At 45.3% G+C, this 23,377-nt stretch overlaps 1 protein-coding gene across 1 annotated transcript in view; it reads left to right on the top strand.

Moving 5' to 3' along the window:
* cdc42bpab (CDC42 binding protein kinase alpha (DMPK-like) b) overlaps nt 1–23,377 on the top strand; it is a gene marked incomplete at its 5' end in the record, with an annotated part of 66,833 nt that overhangs the window by 27,684 nt on the left and 15,772 nt on the right. The window contains 19 exon segments of the mRNA XM_080513977.1: nt 4,489–4,582; nt 6,146–6,346; nt 6,437–6,575; nt 6,832–6,941; nt 7,752–7,831; nt 9,395–9,573; nt 10,673–10,795; nt 10,895–11,028; nt 11,935–12,056; nt 12,779–12,899; nt 13,056–13,166; nt 13,786–14,033; nt 15,403–15,508; nt 17,620–17,744; nt 19,194–19,299; nt 20,306–20,454; nt 20,546–20,637; nt 21,665–21,741; nt 21,969–22,016. Coding sequence (XP_080370103.1) covers nt 4,489–4,582; nt 6,146–6,346; nt 6,437–6,575; nt 6,832–6,941; nt 7,752–7,831; nt 9,395–9,573; nt 10,673–10,795; nt 10,895–11,028; nt 11,935–12,056; nt 12,779–12,899; nt 13,056–13,166; nt 13,786–14,033; nt 15,403–15,508; nt 17,620–17,744; nt 19,194–19,299; nt 20,306–20,454; nt 20,546–20,637; nt 21,665–21,741; nt 21,969–22,016 — 2,365 coding nt within the window.

The raw sequence follows: 23,377 nt of genomic DNA, 5'->3' as shown, positions 1-23,377 counted from the left end.
AAAACATGTTTAAGGAGATGCAGATGGAGGAATATAAAAAAATGTAACTTGCATGTTGCAATGGGGAAATTTGTTTTGTTTTCTAAATTGTTCAAATGTTTGATTTTTAAACACAGTAAAGTGTGTTACAATTTTGTTGAATGGATCACCGTTGTTTATGGTCATCGATTTTTCTGTACATATTCAAAGGGGCGTGAAGAATAAGACGTCTTCATCGTGCTCCTTTTCACCATGACACTGTTCACATTAATGTGTGAGCCTGTTAAGTAGAATGTGAACATGGTGGAATAAATGTGTGTGTGTGTGTGTGTGTGTGTGTGTGTGTGTGTGTGTGTGTGTGTGTGTGTGTGTGTGTGTGTGTGTGTGTGTGTGTGTGTGTGTGTGTGTGTGTGTGTGTGTGTGTGTGTGTGTGTGTGTGTGTGTGTGTGTGTGTGTGTGTCCGATTCACAGCTCAGTCTTCGTGAGGTCGTCTCGGCCTCATGCTTCATCTCCCCCATTTCCCCAGAACAGCCGCCACTCGGTGTCCAACCCTGACCCCCCTGACCTCCTTCCAACGTTTCCCTTCGCGACCGAGCCTCATGTTTCCATTGGAGCCTTTATGTACAACGTCACATGGTGTCGGGTTTGGAAACGGGAGCTTGGACCTTAAAGGGGGAGTTTGATCTGAGGTGTTTGGTCCTACAAGGAGAACACCATACACACACACACACACACACACACACACACACACACACACACACAGTCTAGTCCAAGTCTACCAGGTGTCGTTCATGATTGGTGAGGTCTCCTCCTCCCGTCAAGGTGATCCAGCTCTGTGCAAAGGTCGTCTGCTTGTCACTGTGAATGATCGCAGAGAACTTTCTAGTCTTTCCAGGCGGCTGCAGCGTCACTTTCCTACCAACATGTACAGTTTGTTTGTCCTGAGGGGGGATACTGACGAGCCCGAGGTTTTATATTTCTGTGCAATCAGCTTCCACTTGTATTGTTACTTGCGTTTTGCTAGCAGAGTTTTTAGAGTATGAACTAAGGCTTGATCGCGTCAATAAGTACTCGTATCAGCAAGTAGCTAAAGATTACTCCTACGTGTATTTGCTCGAACTGAAAACTCTTGTTTGTCTAGCGGGAAATAAATCAGTTCATATCTAACATTTGCTGAGCAGTCTGAGATAAATGTGCTTTTTTTTAAGAGACATTTAGTTTTTAATCTGACGGATATGAATCCTAAATATACAATATTTATTGCTCGACTGATAGTACGACCTTGGGTGCGTATTATTTTCTTTGTCGTTCCCAGCTGTGGTTCTGGTTGTGTCACCCTGGTACTGTGGAGTGTCTGTGGAAAGTGACGTCCGATCTGGAAAGTCGTCTGCGAGAAAGACTTTGAAAGCGCTTAATGAGTAACCCGTCGTACTTTACTCCATGCGAGTGTCAATTCTTTCATGTGTGAGCCGCACATGTGCCCTCGTTGCTGGAATCCGCACGTTTACTGGTTGGTGATTTAATGGCGTCTGCGGAGAAGCGAGATAACCCCGTCGTCTTGCTCCGTGAGACGCGAGTATCAACGCCAGGGGGAAATAACAAGGGGCTTTGAAGTGACGGAATCATCAAAGGAGTCTACAAAGCTCATTTCTGTCTCTTGACTCTTAAAAAAAAATTTAAAAGATGCTTTGCGTGGGCAGTCGTCTCGTATCTTCATCGAGTCGTAAAAAAGAATGTGCTACAAATATGGAGAAGAATGTGGGAGTACGACAACTTGAACTGGTTATTTCCCAGTTTTATCAGTTAAAAAAAAAAAAAAAAAAACACCATTTGTTTGTAATTGATCGTGTCCCGTCGTCCTGCATGCCTGTGGGTTTTGTTTGAAACTGAACGTAAAACTAAACCCACCGATGGTTGATTGGTGCCACTTGGAGTCTGAAGTCGTCGGGGAATAATGGAAAACCCAAGTTTTCCTTTCTTGTCGACTGTAATAATTCCCTCAAACGTGCTTCAGGCTCCGCAGACGCTTTTAGCCGTTTATTAGCCGCGACGCTCGCTAAGTCAGAGTTTGTTGCATCAAACTCAAGCTGTGTGTCGCTACACAAGAGTGATGTTATCTCGCACATTTACATAAACCGCCGGTGTCTTCAGGCGAGTAATAAATTAAAAAAAAAACTCGCCAGCCAAGAATCAAGCCGTTGTTCTTGTAGCATTTCAGTGTGTAATGGGAGTTTATTTGAGCCTCAAGAGGGAACGAAGATAAAAAAGGTCAACTGTTCATATAAAACATAATAAAGTGGTTCAGCTCTGAAGACGAAGCTCAACTTTCACTGCTGTTTGAGTCCCTTTTTTCCTTATATGGTCATGAAGACATTAACGCCGGTGACAAACTGCAAACTGGGTAACAAATCACAACAAAGCAGGCTTTAGTGGAAAACGATCTGAAGGCGAGCAGACAAATCAAGCTTGAACGAAATGTTTTATTATTAAATCTTTTTTTTTTTTTTTACTTTGTTTTGGGCCCAGAATTGTGATTTAAAATCTCACTACTTGCTCGTGTACTTGTGTGAGATTTGCATTTCAGTTTTCACCCCTATCAGGATCCTGTCGTTATAATTAGAAGCAGAATTGGTAAATTCAGATCAGGAGGGAGTGTGTGTTGGTGTGTGTGTGTTAGCTAGACACAAGGTTTTTTGTTTTGATTTTAATTTAAAGCAGAGGTGTATTTCCATCGTTGCAGAGAAATAGCAGCACCTCTTATGGCCAAAATGTGAGTGTGAATGTGTGTGCGTGTTTTTTTTTTTTTAAACAAGGTTTGTTTATTCAAGATTCAGTTAAACAATGTTAAATTGGAAATCACCTATAATTTTTCCCTCTTCTCTTCTCTCCCCGAACCCCCAGTCAACATAGAACAACACAGTCAACATAGAACAACATATAACAACAATAACAACAAGCCAGACGGGTTGACAGGAAACACAAATACAATAATACTGACAATAATCACTGCCAATAAAATGCATCAAAATGCACATGAAAATGTTGTGTAATTAACTGATCTACAGTAGGTTTTCCTTACACATTATTAGTATACAGTTATACAATTTCAACTGCATCCATCTTTTGCAAATAGGCTGTGTGTGTGTGTGTGTGTGTGTGTGTGTGTGTGTGTGTGTGTGTGTGTGTGTGTGTGTGTGTGTGTGTGTGTGTGTGTGTGTGTGTGTGTGTGTGTGTGTGTGTGTGTGTGTGTGTGTGTGTGTGTGTGTGTGTGTGTGTTGACACTCTGACGAGTGCATTGTGTGTCCTCTGCACTGTGTATGGAGGCGTGTCTCGGTTCAGTGGTGTGATAACAGGGCCTCAGACACGGGGTGCGACAGGGCCTGGCTCTGGGGGGGATGGGGGGGGGGGTTGCAGATCACTGCGATGGTCAGAGAAGGACAGAGGCTATATTTAGCCCTGGCGGCGGGGACACAGTGACATCTCTGTCTCCGACCAGCCCAGGCCGCTGATCACTGCTGCAGAGTGGCTCCTCTGGAAACGAGCAGAGGGAGGCTGCAAACGGCAAAAGAGGGCTTTTCTCGTTCCGCGGACGCAGGATAACATGAAAACCACCTGCTCAACATCCTGTCTCACTCCCTTCACCTTCACCCGACAGACTCCGGATGGTTCCGTGAAGCACTGATTCCCCTGCTGCCAGCACCTCCGTCACTTAGATTTCAATTTCCTAGTAAATCAACTCTTAAAGTCCTGGTGAAATGTAAAACACTACTTTGCAAAAAGCGATAGTTGGGGTTCTACTTCTAAGGTTCCTCCGACTCTGCCCCACCACTGTTGTCGCATAACAAAGTTATTTGAATTTTGAATCTCCAGCCGAGGAAGTCGGGGGAATCCTTCTTCTTCGTGGGTGTGACGTCACGAGTTGTGCAGATCTCCATCTGTTGTGTTTATATCGGCTGGTTTCCTCTTAAATATCCAAGTTTTTACAGTGTTTTGAAGTTATAGTCGGCGTTTTATGAGCCTTGACGAAAGATTGAGCCTGGAAGAGACCAGAGAGAGGAGGAAAGGAGCACGGGCGGCGGGAGTGGCTAGCTCGCAGAGCTAGCGGCTAGCGGGAGCCGCTAGTAGACGATCAAGTATCAGAAAAGCCGATCAGAAAAGCGCTTCGACGTGATCCAGGAAGCCGGTCGTTCTGCCAAAAGTCAGGAGCCTCAAAGATAAACGGCTGGAGGTCAATGACGCTTGATTAAAACACACCTTCATCCCTGAACGATCTCCTGTCAGCGAGTGACGGCAGGTCGACTTCCTCAGGTTATGTAATTTAATTCGAGGGTAATTGTCAGGGAGCCACGGTGAAACATGAGCTGGTGCGCAGGTTGGATGTCCGGTCGGTATTGTTTGGTTTGGAAGATCGTCTTGTTTTCTTTCTTTTCTTTTTCGGGGGGAAAATCTCTTACTCAGTTTCCGTCTCCTCCCCCCTCCCCTCCCCCCTCCTCCCCCTCCTCCTCTCAGGGACATTAAACCCGACAACATTCTGCTGGATATGAACGGCCACATCCGCCTGGCCGACTTCGGCTCCTGCCTCAAGCTGATGGAGGACGGGACGGTAAGTTTCACCGCCGCCGCTCCAAAGCAAACATACCAGAGCTGTGCTGACCCCCGTGTCAACCCCCCCACACACACACCCGGGGGTCTCCCAGGGGGGGCGTGCGGTTTGGCTGCAGCGCCAGGCCTGCACTGTCAGACAAATCTTTTTCAACAAAAGCAAAGAAAACAAACCTCAAAATGATATATGGTGTATAAAACGTCCCCGTTGGTACTGATGGGCGGCTCACAGGTCCACTTGAAGGAGTCGTTCGTCTGCGTTAAATAGCTTCTTTAACGCCACAATCTGAAAAACGAGTCGCAGCAGGAGCCAGTTTGTCGTCAGTCCAGCTTTTAAATTTCACTTCGTGTCGTCCGAGGAGAAACTCGGCGGCTTGAGGAGCCACACATGCAGCACGACGACATAAAGCACGTCACAACTTGTTTTCCTTTATTAGCTTGTTTCTAATTTAAAAAAAAAATGGTTTGTAGAAAACGGACTGCTGTGTTTAAGGATAAAACTTTAAAATAGTCTTAATGCACAGAAAAGCACCAGATCTTTACTGAGAATCGTTGTGTCACCGTCTATAAAGCAACGTTATGACTTTGGAACGACGTGATGAGACTGAATGTACCCTGTTTAAAGGCTAGAACAACTTCTCCGATATGTAAACTTCACTACGTACTTCTAGAGCAGGGGCGTCAAACTGATTTCAGTTGAGGAGCCACATCAACCTGATCTGACCTCTGGAGGCCCAACAAGTCAAACATCACATTAAACTGCAGATATGGACAAATGTTAAAGTCTTTCCTTCTTTTCATCCTTTTGTAACTGCAAGAATTTGCCAGACTATTCTGAAATATACATATTAAAGGAAATCAGATATTATTATATTTGCAAAAAAACAAAAACAAAAAAACCCTCAGCCACCTGTATCTGGATATCGTATTTTTATTCAGGATTAAAACAATTTGTCATCATCTGGAAATTGTTTTGAGTTTACGTGTCTAAAGTATCACTTCACATACGTTGGACTCGTTTTATTGTGAAAGGTGTTGCGTCATGTGACCTCCACAGACGCATTAATTAATTCTGACCAAGGGCGGTTTTGAATGTCATTTTTGCCGATCTAGTGTTTTTAGATCAGCCTCTGTCACTTTTCATATTTATACTTTAAAAACAAATCCCATGGCGGCCGGATTAGATCGTCTGGTGGGCCGGTTCTGGCCCCCGGGCCTCATGTTGGACACCCCTGATCTAGAACAAGCACTTATTCATTGCAGTAATCTGTAAATACACGTGTTTTTACCGTCCTCCCACTTCCCTGACGTGACCGTAACTTAAGACTTCAAGTGAAAATACAGGTTTTCATTGCAACATTTCAAAAATGAAGTCCGTTTACATGAAAATGGCACAAACTGTATGTAGCTTTCATGTTTGTCTTTATGATGAAATCATGAAAGTATCATCGTCGTGTGAACAGACATAACAAAACATAGACGTTTTTTGAGTTTTCACTTGAAAACGTGTCAACGGGGCCCCGGGTGTCTAAAGACTCGTTGATCGCCGTCCCGCCTCTGCCAGGTCCAGTCGTCCGTCGCCGTGGGAACCCCGGACTACATCTCCCCGGAGATCCTGCAGGCCATGGAGGACGGCAAGGACAAGTACGGCCCCGAGTGCGACTGGTGGTCCCTGGGCGTGTGCATGTACGAGATGCTGTACGGAGAGACGCCGTTCTACGCCGAGTCCCTGGTGGAGACCTACGGCAAGATCATGAACCACAAGGTGAGCCACCCCCCCCCCCCCCCCCTCTCTCTGATCTCGCTTCCTCGGAGGACGTCTGGACAAATGTCTTGTCTTGTCTGTGGGACGCAGGAGCGCTTCCAGTTCCCGCAGCAGATCACCGACGTGTCGGAGGACGCCAAGGATCTGATCCGCCGACTCATCTGCAGCCGGGAGCACCGGCTGGGGCAGAACGGCATCGAGGACTTCAAGCACCACCCCTTCTTCACAGGTGCTCGTCTGTCGCTTCCATTTCCCGGCCCGAATCGCACGTCTCACCGTCATTCCTCGATTTAGACGTCCACATAGAAGCTGCTGCTGTCGTGTGATCCCTTGATTTTTAGCAGCAGCAGCAGGAGGAGGAGGAGGAGGAGGAGGAGGAGGAATCTAAATGTGTCCTGGAGCCTCCTTCTGGTTCTGTGTGTAGAACATCCATCACGGCCGTCCACAGTTCTGGTTGTTGTTGAGTGTAAACGTGCTCCTTTCAGGCATCAACTGGGACGACATCCTAACGTGTGAAGCCCCCTACATCCCCGAGGTCAGCAGTCCCACCGACACGTCCAACTTCGACGTGGAAGACGACTGCCTGAAGAACTCGGTAAGGCCTGTGTGTGTGTGTGTGTGTGTGTGTGTGTGAGAGAGGATTTATTTGACTTATTAAATTAAAGCACAATGTCCAAGAATGTGCACTGTCTTTCAGTGCAATACAAAATGGGTCGATATAATCTGATATATTTGCTTCTCTCAGTGGGAAACTTTGGCCTATTTAGCCACATTAAGACCAGAACTGATTTGTGGAACGTATGTGTGTAGATAGATAGATAGATAGATAGATAGATAGATAGATAGATAGATAGATAGATAGATAATGTGTGTGTATGTATAGATAGATAGATAGATAGATAGATATGTGTGTGTGTGTGTATATGTATGTATATATATATATGTATATTTAATGCTGTAAATTGTGTACCACATTGACAGTCCCTTTCTCTTTGTATTTTTCATGACGTTAACCCAACTGGTTGCAGTTTAAAGTACATAAACATGTTATCAATAAAAAAGGATGTAAAAAAAAACGCTATTCCATAAACGTGTCGAGGAAAAGTAAATGTTTGCACAATTTGTCGGCATTCATGAATTAAACTAAATGATTTCTGTCAGACACTGGTGGTGATCCTGGTACTGGGTATCAGGTACTAATAAGAACAGCGACTCGACAATAGTGATTTTTAATTTAATTTACCTAAACAACAGCAACTAAAGTAAATGTGCTGTCGGATTATTTTAATGGGTCATCCAGTTGATTACTAGTTATGCTGAACAAAGATCACTCGGCATCCTATAATGTGAAAAATCTGACTCATTATCCACATCTTGTTTTTGTTTATTATTATATCATTTGCAGGAAACGATGCCTCCGCCCTCTCACACCGCCTTCTCCGGGCACCACCTGCCCTTCGTGGGTTTTACCTACACGAGTAAATGGTGAGTCTCGCTCAGGAAAACGATGTGTTGATAAACACTTCCGCCACCTTTCACATGAACTCGCCACCGTTTTAACCAGTATTTAGTGTCGGAATCATCTTTAGCCACTTGGTGTATTTTCTTTCCTTTTCTTTTAAAGTCCTAGTGAAATGTAACACACTACTTTGCAAAAAACGATAGTTGGGGTACGACTTACAAGGTTCCTCCGACTCTGCCCCACCACTGTTGTCGCGTAAGAAAGTTATTTGAATTTTGAATCTCCAGCCGACGAAATCGGGGGAATCCTTCTTCTTCGTGGGCCATTGTGGGCGGAGCCTATGCGTGACATCACGAGTTGTGCAGATCTCGATCTGTTGTGTTTATATCGGCTTGTTTCCCTCTTAAATATTGGAAGTTTTTACAGTGTTTTGAAGTTCTAGTCGGCGTTTTATGAGCCTTGACGAAAGATTGAGCCTGGAAGAGACCGAGAGAGGAGAAAAGGAGCACGGGCGGCGGGAGCAGCTAGCCGTTTGCAGGAGCGGCTAGCCGCTAGCTCTAGCAGTTAGTAGACGATCAAGTAGTACCTGGACTCATCTTCGGTGATTCCAGTCAGAAAAGCTCTTGGACGTGTTGGATCCAGGATGCCGGTCGTTCTGCCAAAAGTCAGGAGCCTCAAAGCCTCAAAGGTGAAAACTGGCGGCTGCTGAGGCGAGGAGACGAGGACGAATGGAGGACGAAGCGTCTTCTGCTTCCTCAAACATGTTCCAGACGGGGTCACCGATGGCAGAACCACCTTCTGTGTCTTCTTCATCAATCACTGGGTTTGAAATGACCATGATGATGAAATATGGTTAAATTCAGCCTCTTCGTGGTCAAAACTCTGATCCTCCATAATGTAAACACAACTTGGGCGTGTGCACAACTCGTGATGTCACTCTGTTATTGTCAGAAGCTCCGCCCAGCAGAGGAAATAGCGCCGTTTATCGGCTATTTTCTCACAGATTGCCGTGTTTTAACATTTTACCCTTCAGCCAGTTAGCATGAAAAACGTCCCTAGAAGCGACACCAGAGTGTTTTGGAGGTCGACTTTTCATTTCACTCGGACTTTAAGTCAGTTGCAGCTTTGTCACCTATAATTAGTCCTTATAAACATGTAAGCTCCGTCCGTGCGTGGCGCTCTCCTCCCTCCATCCCTCCATCCCTCCATCCAGAGCAGCGTAGCCTCCCTCCCTAATAAGGTGATGTTCACCACTGGCGCTCGTGAGAAACAACCAGAGCCGGCGGTTCCTCCCTTATCTCTTCAGGGCTCGGCCATTATGGCCGCTTCCTCCACCCCCCCCCCCCCACCCCCTCCCTCACCTCTCCACCTCTTCCTCCATGACTCAACGCCGTCTCATCTTTCAGCCCATCTCGGGTCTCCTGTCGTCTCTTTCCTGCCGTCCCTCCCCGCCGTTTCCTCCCGACATCTCTTCCCCTTGCCGTTTAACCCCTCGACGCCCAGTTTTCCTCCTCCTCCTCTCACCTTTTATTCCTGCCGTTGCTCCACGTTGTGTTCTGTCCTCTACCCCCCCCCCCCTCATGCAGCACCCTGTCGGACCGGGGCTGCCTGCGCCAGATGGGGGTGCAGCAGGGCACGTCGGGGCCCCAGCAGCTGGACGTGGACGTCCAGCGCGGCCTGGAGGACAGCCTGGCCACCGAGGCCTACGAGAGACGGATCCGCCGCCTGGAGCAGGAGAAGCTGGAGCTCAGCCGCAAACTGCAGGGTGAGAACCGGGAGAACCGGGACACGACCGCGTCAGGTGTTGGAGAACGCATGTTTTTTGTTAAAGGTTGTTTTTTTTTCCCCTAGTTTTTTTTGCGGTTTATATTGAAATAATCTTCTAAAAGGTCCTTAAAATGGTTTAAATGACCACTTCTTGCAAAGCAAATTCACTTAATCAAAGCAAACGATGCAAAAAAACACAAAAACGTGATTGCATGACAGTTCTGAGACGCTACTCGTCTGAATCTGAACGAAATCCACTGCAGAAGAAATCTCACATCGGAACTGCAGTTTGTCACGAGACGTGTGAGAAACTGCAGCGTCGACATGCGATTGATTTGATTTAATGTTGGAGTGACTAACTACTCGGTATAAACACAAGCATGGCGGTGGCAGCATCATGCTTTGGGGGGATGCTTCCACCCAGCAAGCCATCTTTTTTTCTTCTTCTTTTTTAAGTTACATTTTTTTATTGGGAACAGATAATACACATAAAACATGAATATTACAGCTTACATTCCCAGGTTTTTAAATATGCATACAAGATAAACTGCAAAACAACATATGCATATATAGTTGTACAAAGACAAAGTAAATAAACTAACAGAAAAATAAACATTGTTCCATATCTTCATTGTTTTAGGGACACATTATATACATATATATTATGTCATAAACCTTTTCAAATTTTTCATGCTCCAATCTTACAGCATAAGTTTTTCCAATGTGTCTATATATATATATATATCTTGAACATTACAAATCCAGTCATCCTTGTTGGAATGTTATCACATAGCAATTTTCTCGTATTTGATTTCTTTGCAGCCGCCAGTAGAACATTATTACAGATATTTATTCACGTTTCCTATCATGTGAACGTCTCTTCCCTCAATATAAAGTCAAAAAGTCACGCGGTGTCGCCACGCCAGTAACTTTCTCCAGAAAGGAGTCATTTTTTGGACATTCCCAGTAAATGTGATGGTCAAGAAGTCTTCTTTAGAGGTAGAACGTAGAATTATGTCGATTTAAACTCCAGACATTTTGCACCGAAAACACGCATGGGACGTGAACCCCCTCGTAACGAATGCGCCGTGTTGCAGAGTCGACGAAGGCGGTGCAGGCGCTGCAGCACCCGACGGGCGACGCCCCCCCCAACGCCAACAAGGACGGGGAGATCAGGAGCCTGAAGAGCGAGATCGACATCCTGAAGAAGCAGATCGCCGGTCAGGACCTCCTCCTGCCTGACGTGTTAAAACGCCACGTCGTCGGGGTTTTGAAAGGGTAGAACTAGTTCTGATGGCACATTTTCTCACGTGTCTCAGACTCGGGGCAGCTGGAGAAGCAGCTGGAGGACCAGTCGGCGGCTCGCAGGGACTTGGAGGACTCGTCCAAACGCATCAGAGCTCTGGAGAAGCAGATGAAGGACGCCTTGGAGGAGCGGGACGGCCTGCAGAAGGTGGCGGCGCCCGTTTCATTGAATTCCCTTTAGAGGGAAAAGCCCTGAAGAATTTTTTAGTTCAAAAGTACGAAGACGATATCAAGTCGTGTTCAGGAGAGAAATGACACGTCAACCATTTGTTGGGAAATTGGAAAAGATTCGGCTTTCAGTAATGTTTATTTTTTTTGCACAATGTAAACATGGCAATTTGCCATTTTTATGTCAGTCAATCAATCAAATGTTATTTGTAGAGCCCTTTACAATAACCCAGTGGAACCCGAAGTGCTTTACAACAACGCTATGAAAACAATGCATTAAAAAAGAAATACAAGAATAATACATAAAACACAGGTGCTGACTGGGAGGTGCGACAGTGAATCTGTGTGATAAAACTATTGTCAGTGTCACTTTAAATTTAAAAACAAACATAACTTTCTAACCTTTTTTTGACTTGTTTTATGCGTCACCAAAAAAACCCAGAAAATTTCCTCAATTCTGTTGTTTTTTTGAGAAATATGATAAGACTACTACGTGAAATTAGTGGAAGAAAGTCCATATATGGAGCTTTAATTAAGTATTTGAAGTGTTTTGATTTATAACACAACTTTCTAGGTTCTCTGTGTTTGGAAGTTTGAGCTCATTACGTATTAAAGATGTACGATATTAGAAGCTACTAAAATAAAGTATAGTGTCTCTAGTGCTCCAGCGTCACTTTACCATCGTCTTCCTCGTCGGTTATATGGGAAGAACCGTGGAGCCATTGTGTGGACGTTGTGTGGACATTGTGAGGACATTGTGAGGACATTGTGAGGACATTGTGAGGACGTTGTGAGGACGTTGTGTGGACATTGTGAGGACGTTGTGTGGACGTTGTGTGGACATTGTGAGGACATTGTGAGGACATTGTGTGGACGTTGTGTTCAGGACCTGGGCGACGCCAGCGAGAAGCTGAAGTCTCAGTCCAAGGAGCTGAAGGAGGCGCAGAGCCAGAGGAAGCTCGCCATGCAGGAGTTCTCCGAGCTGAACGAGAGACTCGCCGACCTCCGGTTAGAGAAGCTCCGTCCTCCTCTCCTCTCCGTCCTCTCTCTTCGCCTCTCCGTCCCCCGTCCTCGTCCCCCCTCCTCTCCGTCCCCTCTCCATCCCCTCTCCTCGCCTCTCCGTCCCCCGTCCTCGTCCCCCCTCCTCATCTCTCCGTCCCACCTCCTGAAATCTCCGTCCCCCGTCCTCGCCTCTCCGTCCTCTCTCTGTCGCCTCTCCGTCCCCTCTCCGTCCCCCCCTCTCCTCTCCGTCCCCCTCCCCACCTCTCCGTCCCCCTCCTCGCCTCTCCGTCCCCCTCCTCGCCTCTCCGTCCCCCCCTCCTCGCCTCTCCGTCCCCCCCTCCTCGCCTCTCCGTCCCCCCCTCTCCTCTCCGTCCCCCTCCCCACCTCTCCGTCCCCCCCTCTCCTCTCCGTCCCCCTCCCCACCTCTCCGTCCCCCCTCCTCGCCTCTCCGTCCCCCTCCCCGCCTCTCCGTCCCCCTCCTCACCTCTCCGTCCCCCTCCCCACCTCTCCGTCCCCCCTCCTCGCCTCTCCGTCCCCCTCCCCACCTCTCCGTCCCCCCTCCTCGCCTCTCCGTCCCCCTCCCCACCTCTCCGTCCCCCCTCCTCGCCTCTCCGTCCTCCTCCTCGCCTCTCCGTCCTTTCTCTGTCCCCTCTCCGTCCCCCCCTCTCCTCTCCGTCCCCCCTCTGTCCCCCCTCCTCACCTCCTCCGCTCTCGTCCGTCTCCCGCAGGTCGGCGAAGCAGCGGCTGACCCGCCAGCTGCACGACAAGGAGGAGGAGACGGAGAGCCAGAACCAGAAGGTGGAGGCTCTCCGCCTTGAGGTGCGAAAGGCCGAGAGGGGCAAGAAGGAGGTAGAGTAGAACCCCCGTGGTTTGCTAGCACACCCCGTCTTCCTGTTCGTGGTTCAACTCCTCCCCTTTGTCAGTCCACACCCCCCCCCCCCCCCCCCCCCCCCGACGTGTGCGCGAGGGGAAGGGACAGGAAACTGACGTATGTCTTGTGGTCAGATGGAGGCGCAGGTGGAGGAGCAGACAGCAGAGACCCAGAAGGAGAAGAAGCTGAGGGAGCGCAACGAACTGTACAGCCGACAGCTGGAGGAGGAGCTGGAAGGCCTGAAGGTACCTCCACCCCCCACCCACCTCCACCCTCAAGCACAGTAGAAAAGACACAATCAACCTTTTTTGGACTTGTTTTTTTCTGCAACACCCAAAAAAAAAAAAAATGCATTTTTTGACATATATTATAAGACTACTATGTGAAATTGGTGGAAGAAAGTCCAAATAGGGACTTTATTGGCATTGAGTTTTAAAAACTAGTTTTAAGTACTGTTTGGCTTAAAACAAGCATTTTTCTCATTTTAAGACGACTGAGCAGATGTTTACATCTGCACTGAGTACATCTCAGTTTCTACCTATCGACACTGTGTACATCAATTCTGTCAATTTACTCTATTTTTGGAGGATTTCTTTTCTCACTGGATTGTTTTATTTTTTTTTTATTTTTACTTATGTGCTCTTTTGCTCTTGTTTAGGTATTTACATATATGTTTACATATTTAAATGTTATACTTTCTGCACCTTTTTACCTTGAGCTGTTGTAAGTTTGTGTTTCCCCCTGGGGAGGAATAAAGTTCTATTCTATTTAATGAAGTACTTTGATTTATACTCATAAAAGAAGATTTGTCGCTTCTCAATAAGAACCGTGTCGCTAACCGCTAACCGCTGCCCCCCTCCCCAGCTGAAGCAGGCCGGCTCCTCCGCCGCCCCGCCCTCGGCGGACCAGAGCCAGGAGGTGGGGCGCCTGCGGGGGGAGATGGAGAAGAAGACGCTGGGCTTCGAGGCGGAGCTGTCGCGCCGGGAGGCGCAGCACAGCAGCGACCTGAAGGCGCTGCGCAAGGAGCTGCGGGACGCCGAGAGCCAGCAGCTCACCCTGCAGAAGGAGATCCTGGTGCTGAAAGACAAGCTGGACAAGAACCGCCGCGAGAGGTAGGGCGTCCGCCTCGCCGCCGCCTGCTGTCACTCCGATTTAGAAAAAAAAAAAAAAAGTCTCTGAACACGTTTTGCCTTCTTTTCCTTCTATGTGTTTTTCAGCGATGAGGCTTTGAGGTAAAACTTAGACGTGTGACGTTGAATGTAGAAAATCCCACATTTAAATTGGACCTCATTTTTATTTTAGTCTCTTTTAGTTCTTTTAAATCCCTTTTTGTTCCCCCCCCCCCCGATTGATTAACGTTTCCTGTCATCCACGGTTTTTGCGATTAGACGACGTCGGCCCAAAGTTTTATTCGTAATAATTAGATTTTACCGTGTTCGTCGTCAACATATGAGCCTTTTAAATGCAGAACAGGTCGTTTTTAAGACGTCGTCCCTCACCCAGGCAACCAATATTAATTAATTCAACACAGAGAGAGTTAATGAAACGTACAGGATCAGTTTTACATTCACCATCAACACAAAATAAGTGTCACAGCAGGAGGCCGATCAGATTTAAAAAAAAAAAATACACGCTAGTTTCTGCGGTGAAAGTTGTTTTCCTGCCCCGGAGTTTAACTTTCCCGCCCGCCGTTGTTCACACAGCTTCCTGATTCGCTGCTAAACCCGCCGGTCCATCAGATCCTCGCCGCTTTAATGTGGCGGCGCCACTTCCTTGATTTTGACGGGGACAGACGAGGCTTCTGATCGATACTAATATACAAGACTCACCATTTACGCTACAAAAATCCCTCTGAAAAAAATCTACTAAAACAAGAAAATTAATACTTAAAATAAGCAAAATGATCTGCCAACAGAACAAGAAGATTTTACTTGACAAGATTTTCGAAAATAAGAAAATAATTCCAGCCCCATATCTTGAAAACAGCATTTTTGGACTCGAAACAAGTTTTATTTTTATTAAAATAAGAAGATTTAGCGTATGAAATGTCAGTTCAGGTCCTCTGGTTGCTGCTCAGTCGTCTTAAAATGAGAAAAAAATGCTTGTTTTAATCCAAACAGTACTTAAAACCAGTCTAGCTCATAAGAAAATAAAGTAATAATCATCTTAAAACTAGAATAATAATCTTAGCGGACAATTTTGTTTTAAGCAAAAAGGACTTGTTAATCAAAAACAAGTAATTTTTCACTTCATTTAAGAAATGATATCTTGTCTCGGTTTGACTTTTTGCAGTGTGAGTCTAAAAAGAAGAATCTACAGACGCTGCTGATATTAATAATAATAAACTCTGAGTGCAGATTAAATGTTTCGACCGCCTGGTGTTCAAACCCACAGTTGTGTCGTGGCCTGTTGTAGTAACGTGACGTAGCGACGGGGAAAAGAAGAAGACTTGACGTGGTTGTTGTCGTTTGTCCCTCGCAGCCAAAGCGACCGGGAGGAGTTTGAGACGGAGTACAAGCAGAAGTACGAGCGGGAGCGAGTGGCGCTCACCGAGGAGAAGAAGAAGCTGTCGGGCGAGCTCGAGAAGGTAACGCCACCGCCGCCGCACTCCTTTAACCCCGGATAGCCTCCACCCCCCCCCACCCAACTCCTCCGTCACATTCCTCTCCCTCCACCTCCTCGCTCCGGCGATGCCAAAGAAATCACAGTTCGATATATATATATATATAAACCCCGCGGCCTCCTCAACGCAGGCGTGTTGATGTTGGAGAAGTTCTCCTGGAAGTTCCGAGACGCCGCCGATTCCAACATGGCCGCCGGAGACGCGTCGACGTATGGGATTTAAATTGAGTGTTGATGTTACAGTCTCGCTGGAGGCTTATCGCCGCGCTCCCATCGTGAAATAATGTGTTATTCCTCTCTCTCAGTACCCCCCCCCCTCCCTCCACCCCTCCACCCCTCCACTCCTCCAACCCCCCCGGATCAGACGGTGTGAAAATACTGTTGTTTCTCTCGTCTTATCTTCCAAAGGAAACGCCTCATTTCTGCTGTTTGCTCAGCGGCAACATCAAACCGTTCCGTCTTCAACTCCACGGCTCTTCTGGGGTGTTTTACCCCCCCTCACCCCCCCCCCCCCTCCCCCTCTATTTTAAATGTACTTTATTTGATGTGATTTTTCAGTGGCGACCAGAAAACTGATCAATAAACTGTCTCCGCCCCCTTTTTAGCCCCCGTCAGCCAATCACTGCAAAGCAGCAGTTCACAGATTTGACTGGCGGGTTGAAAATCTGCGGCTTTGTATAATAGCCAGGCGTCGTTAGCATTAGCATTAGCATTAGCCAGTAGCACGCTAGTTTTTGGATGAGCAGAATTATGTTGATTTTCAGGCCGCTGTGGCTTCTTCTGACAAGATTAAAAAAAAAAAAAAAAAAAAAAGTGCTGATAGAAGATGGATGATTCCATCACGTATTTGCGCAATAAACTTTCATCGCATCTCCGGAGTCCTTGCCAACTTTAAAAAGCAGTTTTTTTGTGGGGTTTTTTTGAGTTCCCATGGAAACCGAGCAAAGGCCATAACAGAACCGACCAGTTTGCTGTGTTTCCGTGCGATACTTTTCAAAAATGTAGTCCCGGACTGTGAAACGAAAGTGGATTTCGCCATGGTTTCATGTGGCGCTGTTTGGCCCTCGGACCTCATCGGGCCCCGTCATGCGTCGTCGTGTTTCGCAGAATTCACATCACTGCTGCGTTTGTGTACAACTTTCCATGTGATGTTGGGAGAGGCCGAACCCGGACCAGCGTAAATGTTTGTCTTTCTCTTCTGCCGGTCGCAACCAGAAACCACAAGTGTGACTTCCCGACGACAGCGCTTGTTTAAACCCGTCGTAGTTCCACTGGGCCTTTCGGTTGTTGGTTTGTTTTCCCCGACATTGTCCCCCCCCCACCCCCCACACACACCCCCCTCCCCCCCCGATGGTTCTTCTAAACATTTGAAGCTATTGTGAAACTGATGCAACGGTCCGGCCTTGACAAAGTGAACGTCTTCGTAATTGCCCAGTAATTTTGCACATGTACATTAAAGTGGTTGTGTTGGAGGCTGAGCCACCTATGTGTATGTATGTATATGTATATGTATATATGTATGTATGTATGCATATATGTATATACATGTATGTATGTGTGTATATATATATATATATATATATCAGAAACCGTGGTTACGCGACTAAATAATAGCTTATTCTTCTCAAGAAAGTTGAATTTTCAAGCATCTCTGGGTTTATACGGTACATTTTTCAGTTTGTAAAGAAAGATGTCAACACCGCAAATTTTTTTTAACATTATATTTCTTGACTTTCTGTAAAATATTATCAAATTCAATTACTTTCTCAAATTTCCTTGCTGTAAAAACAAAAAAAAGTGCAGTGTCCCCCAATGCATTTGTGTTTATTTGAAGAATTTTGAGGTTTTCTCACCTTTTTAAACGCACTGCTATTATTATGAACATAACTGTGTGTGTGTATGTATATATATATATATATATATATCAGTCTGTCGGACGTCAGACGACGACTTTGACGATTCCACAGATCACTTTTTAATGTGACGGTGTCTTTTTTTTCCCTCCTCCCTTCTTCTTTTTCTTCTACTTCACCCACGTCTACGTCTTCTACTTCACCCACGTCTACTTCCTGTCAGCTGACCTCCATGTTTGAGAAGGTGAGCAGCTCCAACCGGCAGCTGGAGGACGAGATGAGGGAGCTGGCCGACAAGAAGGAGAGTGTCGCCCACTGGGAGGCCCAGATCACAGAGATCATCCAGTGGTGAGACACACACACACACACACGCACACACACACACACACACACACACACACACACACACACACACACACACACACACACACTTATTCTTCTCAAATGTCCCAAATACCTGATGATGCATGTGCTCTCCCATTGATGTAGCAGCAAAAATTGAAATACAGCCACGGACACACACACACACACACACACACACACACACACACACACACACACACACACACACACACACACACACACACACACACACTGTCTAGTAACGTATTGAGTTCCTCCTCTCGGTATGGCTGCAGCATTACTCGCATACTTGTGAGGATGGTGGAGCTTCTTGACCCCCCCCCCCTCCTGCACCCCCCCCCCCCCCCCGGATCACTTCCCCTTGCAGCTGACACCCCGCCAGCTGCTCGGCCTCCCTCTGTTGGACGGGCCTGCAGTCTTCACATAGTGCGCATACCACACACACACACATTCCAAACATGCACATACAAATGTCCAGTGTGGCTCTTGAGGAACGGGGCGATCAGGCTCGCCCCCTGGTGGTCAACCGGGAAATCGTGTCGGCTTGATTTGAGGCTTTAAAGTTTTGTTTTTCCCCATTTTTGTCAATTCAAAATGCAGCTTTTTTTGACAACTGGCCCAAAACTAAATATGCATAAACATCAAAATATGCAAATATTTGGATTTGCAGGGTTGGATTAAGCATTTTTCACTCATCGCATTAATTATTAAATTAAATTACACAACCGAAGGACAAAGTTATGGTGACAGGCACATCAAAAATGTAGTATTTTAATAATCCGGTGTTTTTTAATTGTGCTGTTTGTCCTCAAGAGTGAAGGAATCCAACAACCGTTAAACAGTCACTAACCAAAATGAGAAATAATGATTGTTTTGTTTAATTCGTCTTTTAACCCTCCTGGATATTTTGTGCCGTTTTTCACTCCAATTGATTTTTCCTTTATATCTCAAATATAAAATCCTTATACCTTGACTTTTTTTGGTGTCATTTTGTTGAGGACAACCTCATAAATGCAGTTCTGAAGTATTGTTTTCAGTTTGGCATACTTTATTAACACAGTGGATCTAAAAACACCATGAAACTACAAATTCGGACTAAACGCACTAAAATGTCGCGGAAAAACACGGACACAGTTTTCCTCATATCTCAGGAGTGACGGAATCCAACACTTTTAAACAGTCACTAACCAAAATGGGAAATAACTCAATTGTTTCATTTAATTCGTCTTTTAACATTCGACCCGTCGCTCCAGGAGAAAAATCCTGACGTTATCAATGTGTGTGTGTGTGAGATGGTTTCCTCCGTGGGTCCAGCAGGAGGTCGTTTGCAGAAAGTTGTGTGTTTTTATTGTTCTGCTCTGCAGTTTGTTTTCTCCGGGCGACACTGAGACAACAGATGTGTGTGTGTGTGTGTGTGTGTGTGTGCGTTTGCAGGGTGAGCGACGAGAAGGACGCCCGGGGTTACCTGCAGGCCCTGGCCACCAAGATGACGGAGGAGCTGGAGGGACTGAGGAACACCAGCCTGGGAGCCAGAGCCACGGTACACACACACACACACACACACACACACACACACACACACACCTCAGTCTTTTTAACAGCATGAGATGATGTTGTGAAGCGTCACAATCTGTACATTTCTCTCGATTTTTTTTTTTTTATTCAAGGTTTGTTTATTCAAGATTCAGTTCAACAATGTTACATTGGAAATCACCTATAATTTTTCCCTCCCTTAACCCCCCCAGTCAACATAGAACAACAATAACAACAAGCCAGACAGGTTGACAGGAAACACAAATACAATAATAATACTGACAATAATCACTGCCAGTAAAATACATCAAAATACACACGAAAATGTAGTGTAATTAACTGATCTACAGTCGGCTTTCCTTACACATTATTAGTATACAGTTATACAATTTCAACTGCACCCATCGGCAAGAAAAGGGGCCCAAACATCGTGAAATTTTGTAATTTCTCTCGATTTTAATTTGAGTTCAAGGTCACATCGACAATGAAAAGATGCTCGCTGCTAAAATACTGTTTGCATTATCAAAGCGTGCAGATTTAAAAACACGGTTTGATTAAAAAAATGATAATAAAGAAAAGCCATGCGGTCAAAAGGGTGTGTGTGTTTAAACACTTGCAGTAGATTGTCGTCTTCTCAGCAAATGTGATGAATCAGCTGTTTAAACAACGTCGACAAAGGGAAGTCTGGCGTTGACGTGAAAATTACAACTCGTGAGCTGTTTATTTTATTTGATGTGATTTTTCAGTGTCGACCAGAAAGCTGATCAATAAACTGTCTCCGCCCCCTTTTTAGCCCCCGTCAGCCAATCACTGCTAAGCAGCAGTTCACAGATTTGACTGGCGGGTTGAAATCTGTGAGATGCGTCTTTGTATAATCGCCAGGCGTTCGTTCGGGTTAGCATTAGCATTAGCCAGTAGCACGCTAATGACCATTCGTTCAAACTTCTTGCAGTGTGACTCACCGATTCTCGTCTTTTCACTCTGCCTCCCCCCACCCCCCCCCCCCCCCCCAGGACATGCCGTGGAAGATGAGACGCTTCGCCAAGCTGGACATGTCGGCCCGTCTGGAGCTGCAGTCGGCTCTGGACGCCGAGATCCGGGCCAAGCAGGGCATCCAGGACGAGCTGAACAAAGTCAAGGCCAACAGCATCTCCACAGAATGGTAAGGAGGGCGGGCGGGCGGCGGTGTCCCTCACCCCCCCCACTCCCTCACCCTCACCCCCCCACTCACCCTGTCTATCACCCCCCCACAGCAAACTGCAGGAGGTGGAGAGTAAAAACCAGGAGCTGCTGTCGGAGATCGAGCGGCTGAAGAAGGAGACGGAGGAGATGCGGCTCAGGAGGGGTGAGTGAACCAGGGTTATGTAATCTGAACACCCCCCCCACCCCCCCCTCGGCACAATATCAATCAATCAATCAATCAAATTCTATTTGTAGAGCCCTTTACAATAACCCAGTGGAACCCAAAGTGCTTCACAACAAAGCTATAAAAATGATATTAAAACGATACAGTAAGAAACAAATACAAGAATAATACATAAAAACAATACAGTAAGAAACAAATACAAGAATAATACATAAAAACAATACAGTAAGAAACAAATACAAGAATAATACATAAAAACAATACAGTAAGAAACAAATACAAGAATAATACATAAAAACGATACAGTAAGAAACAAATACAAGAATAATACATAAAAATGATACAGTAAGAAACAAATACAAGAATAATACATAAAAACAACAATTAAGAAACAAATACAAGAATAATACATAAAAACAACAATTAAGAAACAAATACAAGAATAATTCATAAAAACAATACAGTAAGAAACAAATACAAGAATAATTCATAAAAACAATACAGTAAGAAACAAATACAAGAATAATTCATAAAAACAATACAGTAAGAAACAAATACAAGAATAATACATACAAATAATACAGTAAGAAACAAATACAAGAATAATACATAGAAACAATACATAAAACAGGTCTGACTGGTGGAGGAGCGACGGTGCTGCAGGTTGCTGGAAGCTTCCAGAGATTCATAAAATCAGAGCATCCAGAATAAATACTCTGCGCTAGACCGAGTTAAAAGCCAACCTAAAAAAATGTGTTTTCAGCTTAGATTTTAAAAGCGATCAGTCGTGGTGTGAATGTCGGGGGTCAGTTTGTTCCTCAGTCTGGGAGCAGCGACGGCAAAAGAGCGATCGCGGGTGTAGAAGTTTAGCGAGGTGGTATGAATCCACCCGCCCGGTCCTGTGACTCCTTTGTGTTTCCAGTCGCCCTTTGATGTTTTAATATTCACCCACGCTTTTTTTTTTTTTATGTGTGTGTGTGTGTGTCCTTCGTCCCCGTGTCCAAAGGCGTCAAGCACCAGGATTCCCAGAATTCCTTCCTGGCGTTCCTCAACGCCCCCACCTCGGCCCTGGACCAGTTCGATGTAAGTGTTGAAGGGGAAAAAAAAAAAAGGACGTGAGCAGGAATGTTTAACGACTTTAACCTCCGAAATCTCACAATCCTGCTGCTCGTTCACTTCATTTCCTTTGAGTTTTCTTATATTTGCTCGTTTTCATTCGCCTGAATTTCTCTTGTTTTTACTTTGACCTTGTCTTGTTTTGGTTGCTTCTTTTTGTTTTCCCCTCCTCGCGTCACTCTCTGCTCCATCAGGACTCTTATTCTTCATCCTCGTCTTCTTTAATTGAGTTTTGGGAAGATGTAAGTCTGACCTCGGTTAGTGGTGTGAGTGTGTAGCAGGACTGCGTCCATACATGTGTGTCTGTCTACAGTAGACACACTGTAGGTGTGTGTGTGTGTGTTTGTGTGTGTGTGTGTGTGTGTGTGTGTTTGAGGAAGAGTGGAGCCACTGGAAAACGTCTCGACGCTCACGGACGTTACACAGAAACAAACGTGTCGCTTGAATTCGGCTCCGTTATTCGTTCATTCCGCTTTTGTAGCGACAATTTTTCTATTTGTGCACAATTATAAAGAAAAAAAACCACATTCCTGCTCATATTTTGTCATTAAATTAGTATAGTAGAACTTTTGCCTGTTTGTAAATCCGGTATGTGACGGAAAATCAAGGTGAAGGAAACAGAAAGTAATGAGGAATATTTGTCGATTCAGTTTTATTATGGCGGGCTGTATTCTGGCTTCCTGCATTCTAACAGAGAGCCTTAAATTAGATTTACAAATAAGAGAATGAAGAGCAGACCTGTGGAGAGTCGATAAGATTCAGAAGAGACCTGCTTACATTTTAGATTTATTTATTTAGGAGCACAGACTGTTTGAACTTATTGCCAGAAGAGCAACAAAGCTTATTATTACTTCATACCTGATTAAAACCAAAAAAACAGAACCAGAATCTTTAAAAAAAAAAAAGGGAAAAAAAGGACGTTATTAAGGCGTTACAAACATGTGTTCTTGTCTGTTAGTTTCTATTTCAGACTTTTATATCAGCATGTATGTTTTATATCAGGGGCGTCAAACTGATTTCAGTTGAGGAGCCACATCGACCTGATCTGACCTCTGACCTCTGGAGGCCCAACAAGTCAAACATAGCATTAAACTGCAGATATGGACAAATGTTAAAGTCTTTCCTTCTTTTGATCCTTTTGTAACTGCAAGATTTTACCAGTCTATTCTGAAATATACATATTAAAGTTAATCAGATATTATTATATTTGCAAAAAAAACAACAACCCTCAGTCACCTGTATCTGGATATCATATGTTTATTCAGGATTAAAACAATTTGTCATCTGGAAATTTTTTTGAGTTTACGTGTCTAAAGTATAATTTCACATAAATTGGACTAATTTTATTGTGAAAAGTGTTGCGTCATGTGACCTCCACAGACGCATTAATGTCGGGGGTCAAATTCAGACCAAGGATGGTTTTGAATGTCATTTTTGACAAGCTAGTGTTTTTAGATCAGCCTCTGTCAGTTTTCATATTTATACTTTAAAAAAAATAATCCCATGGCGGCCGGATTAGAACCTCTGGCCGGCCGGTTCTGGCCCCCGGGCCTCATGTTGGACCCCCCTGGTTTACGTGCTTAAACTGCAGGAGGATGTTTTG

Source organism: Blennius ocellaris (assembly GCF_963422515.1).
Source record: "Blennius ocellaris genome assembly, chromosome: 18".
Taxonomy (NCBI): Eukaryota; Metazoa; Chordata; class Actinopteri; order Blenniiformes; family Blenniidae; genus Blennius; species Blennius ocellaris.
The sequence above is the reverse complement of the archived record's forward strand: the minus strand, read 5'-3'. Positions and strand labels throughout refer to the sequence as shown.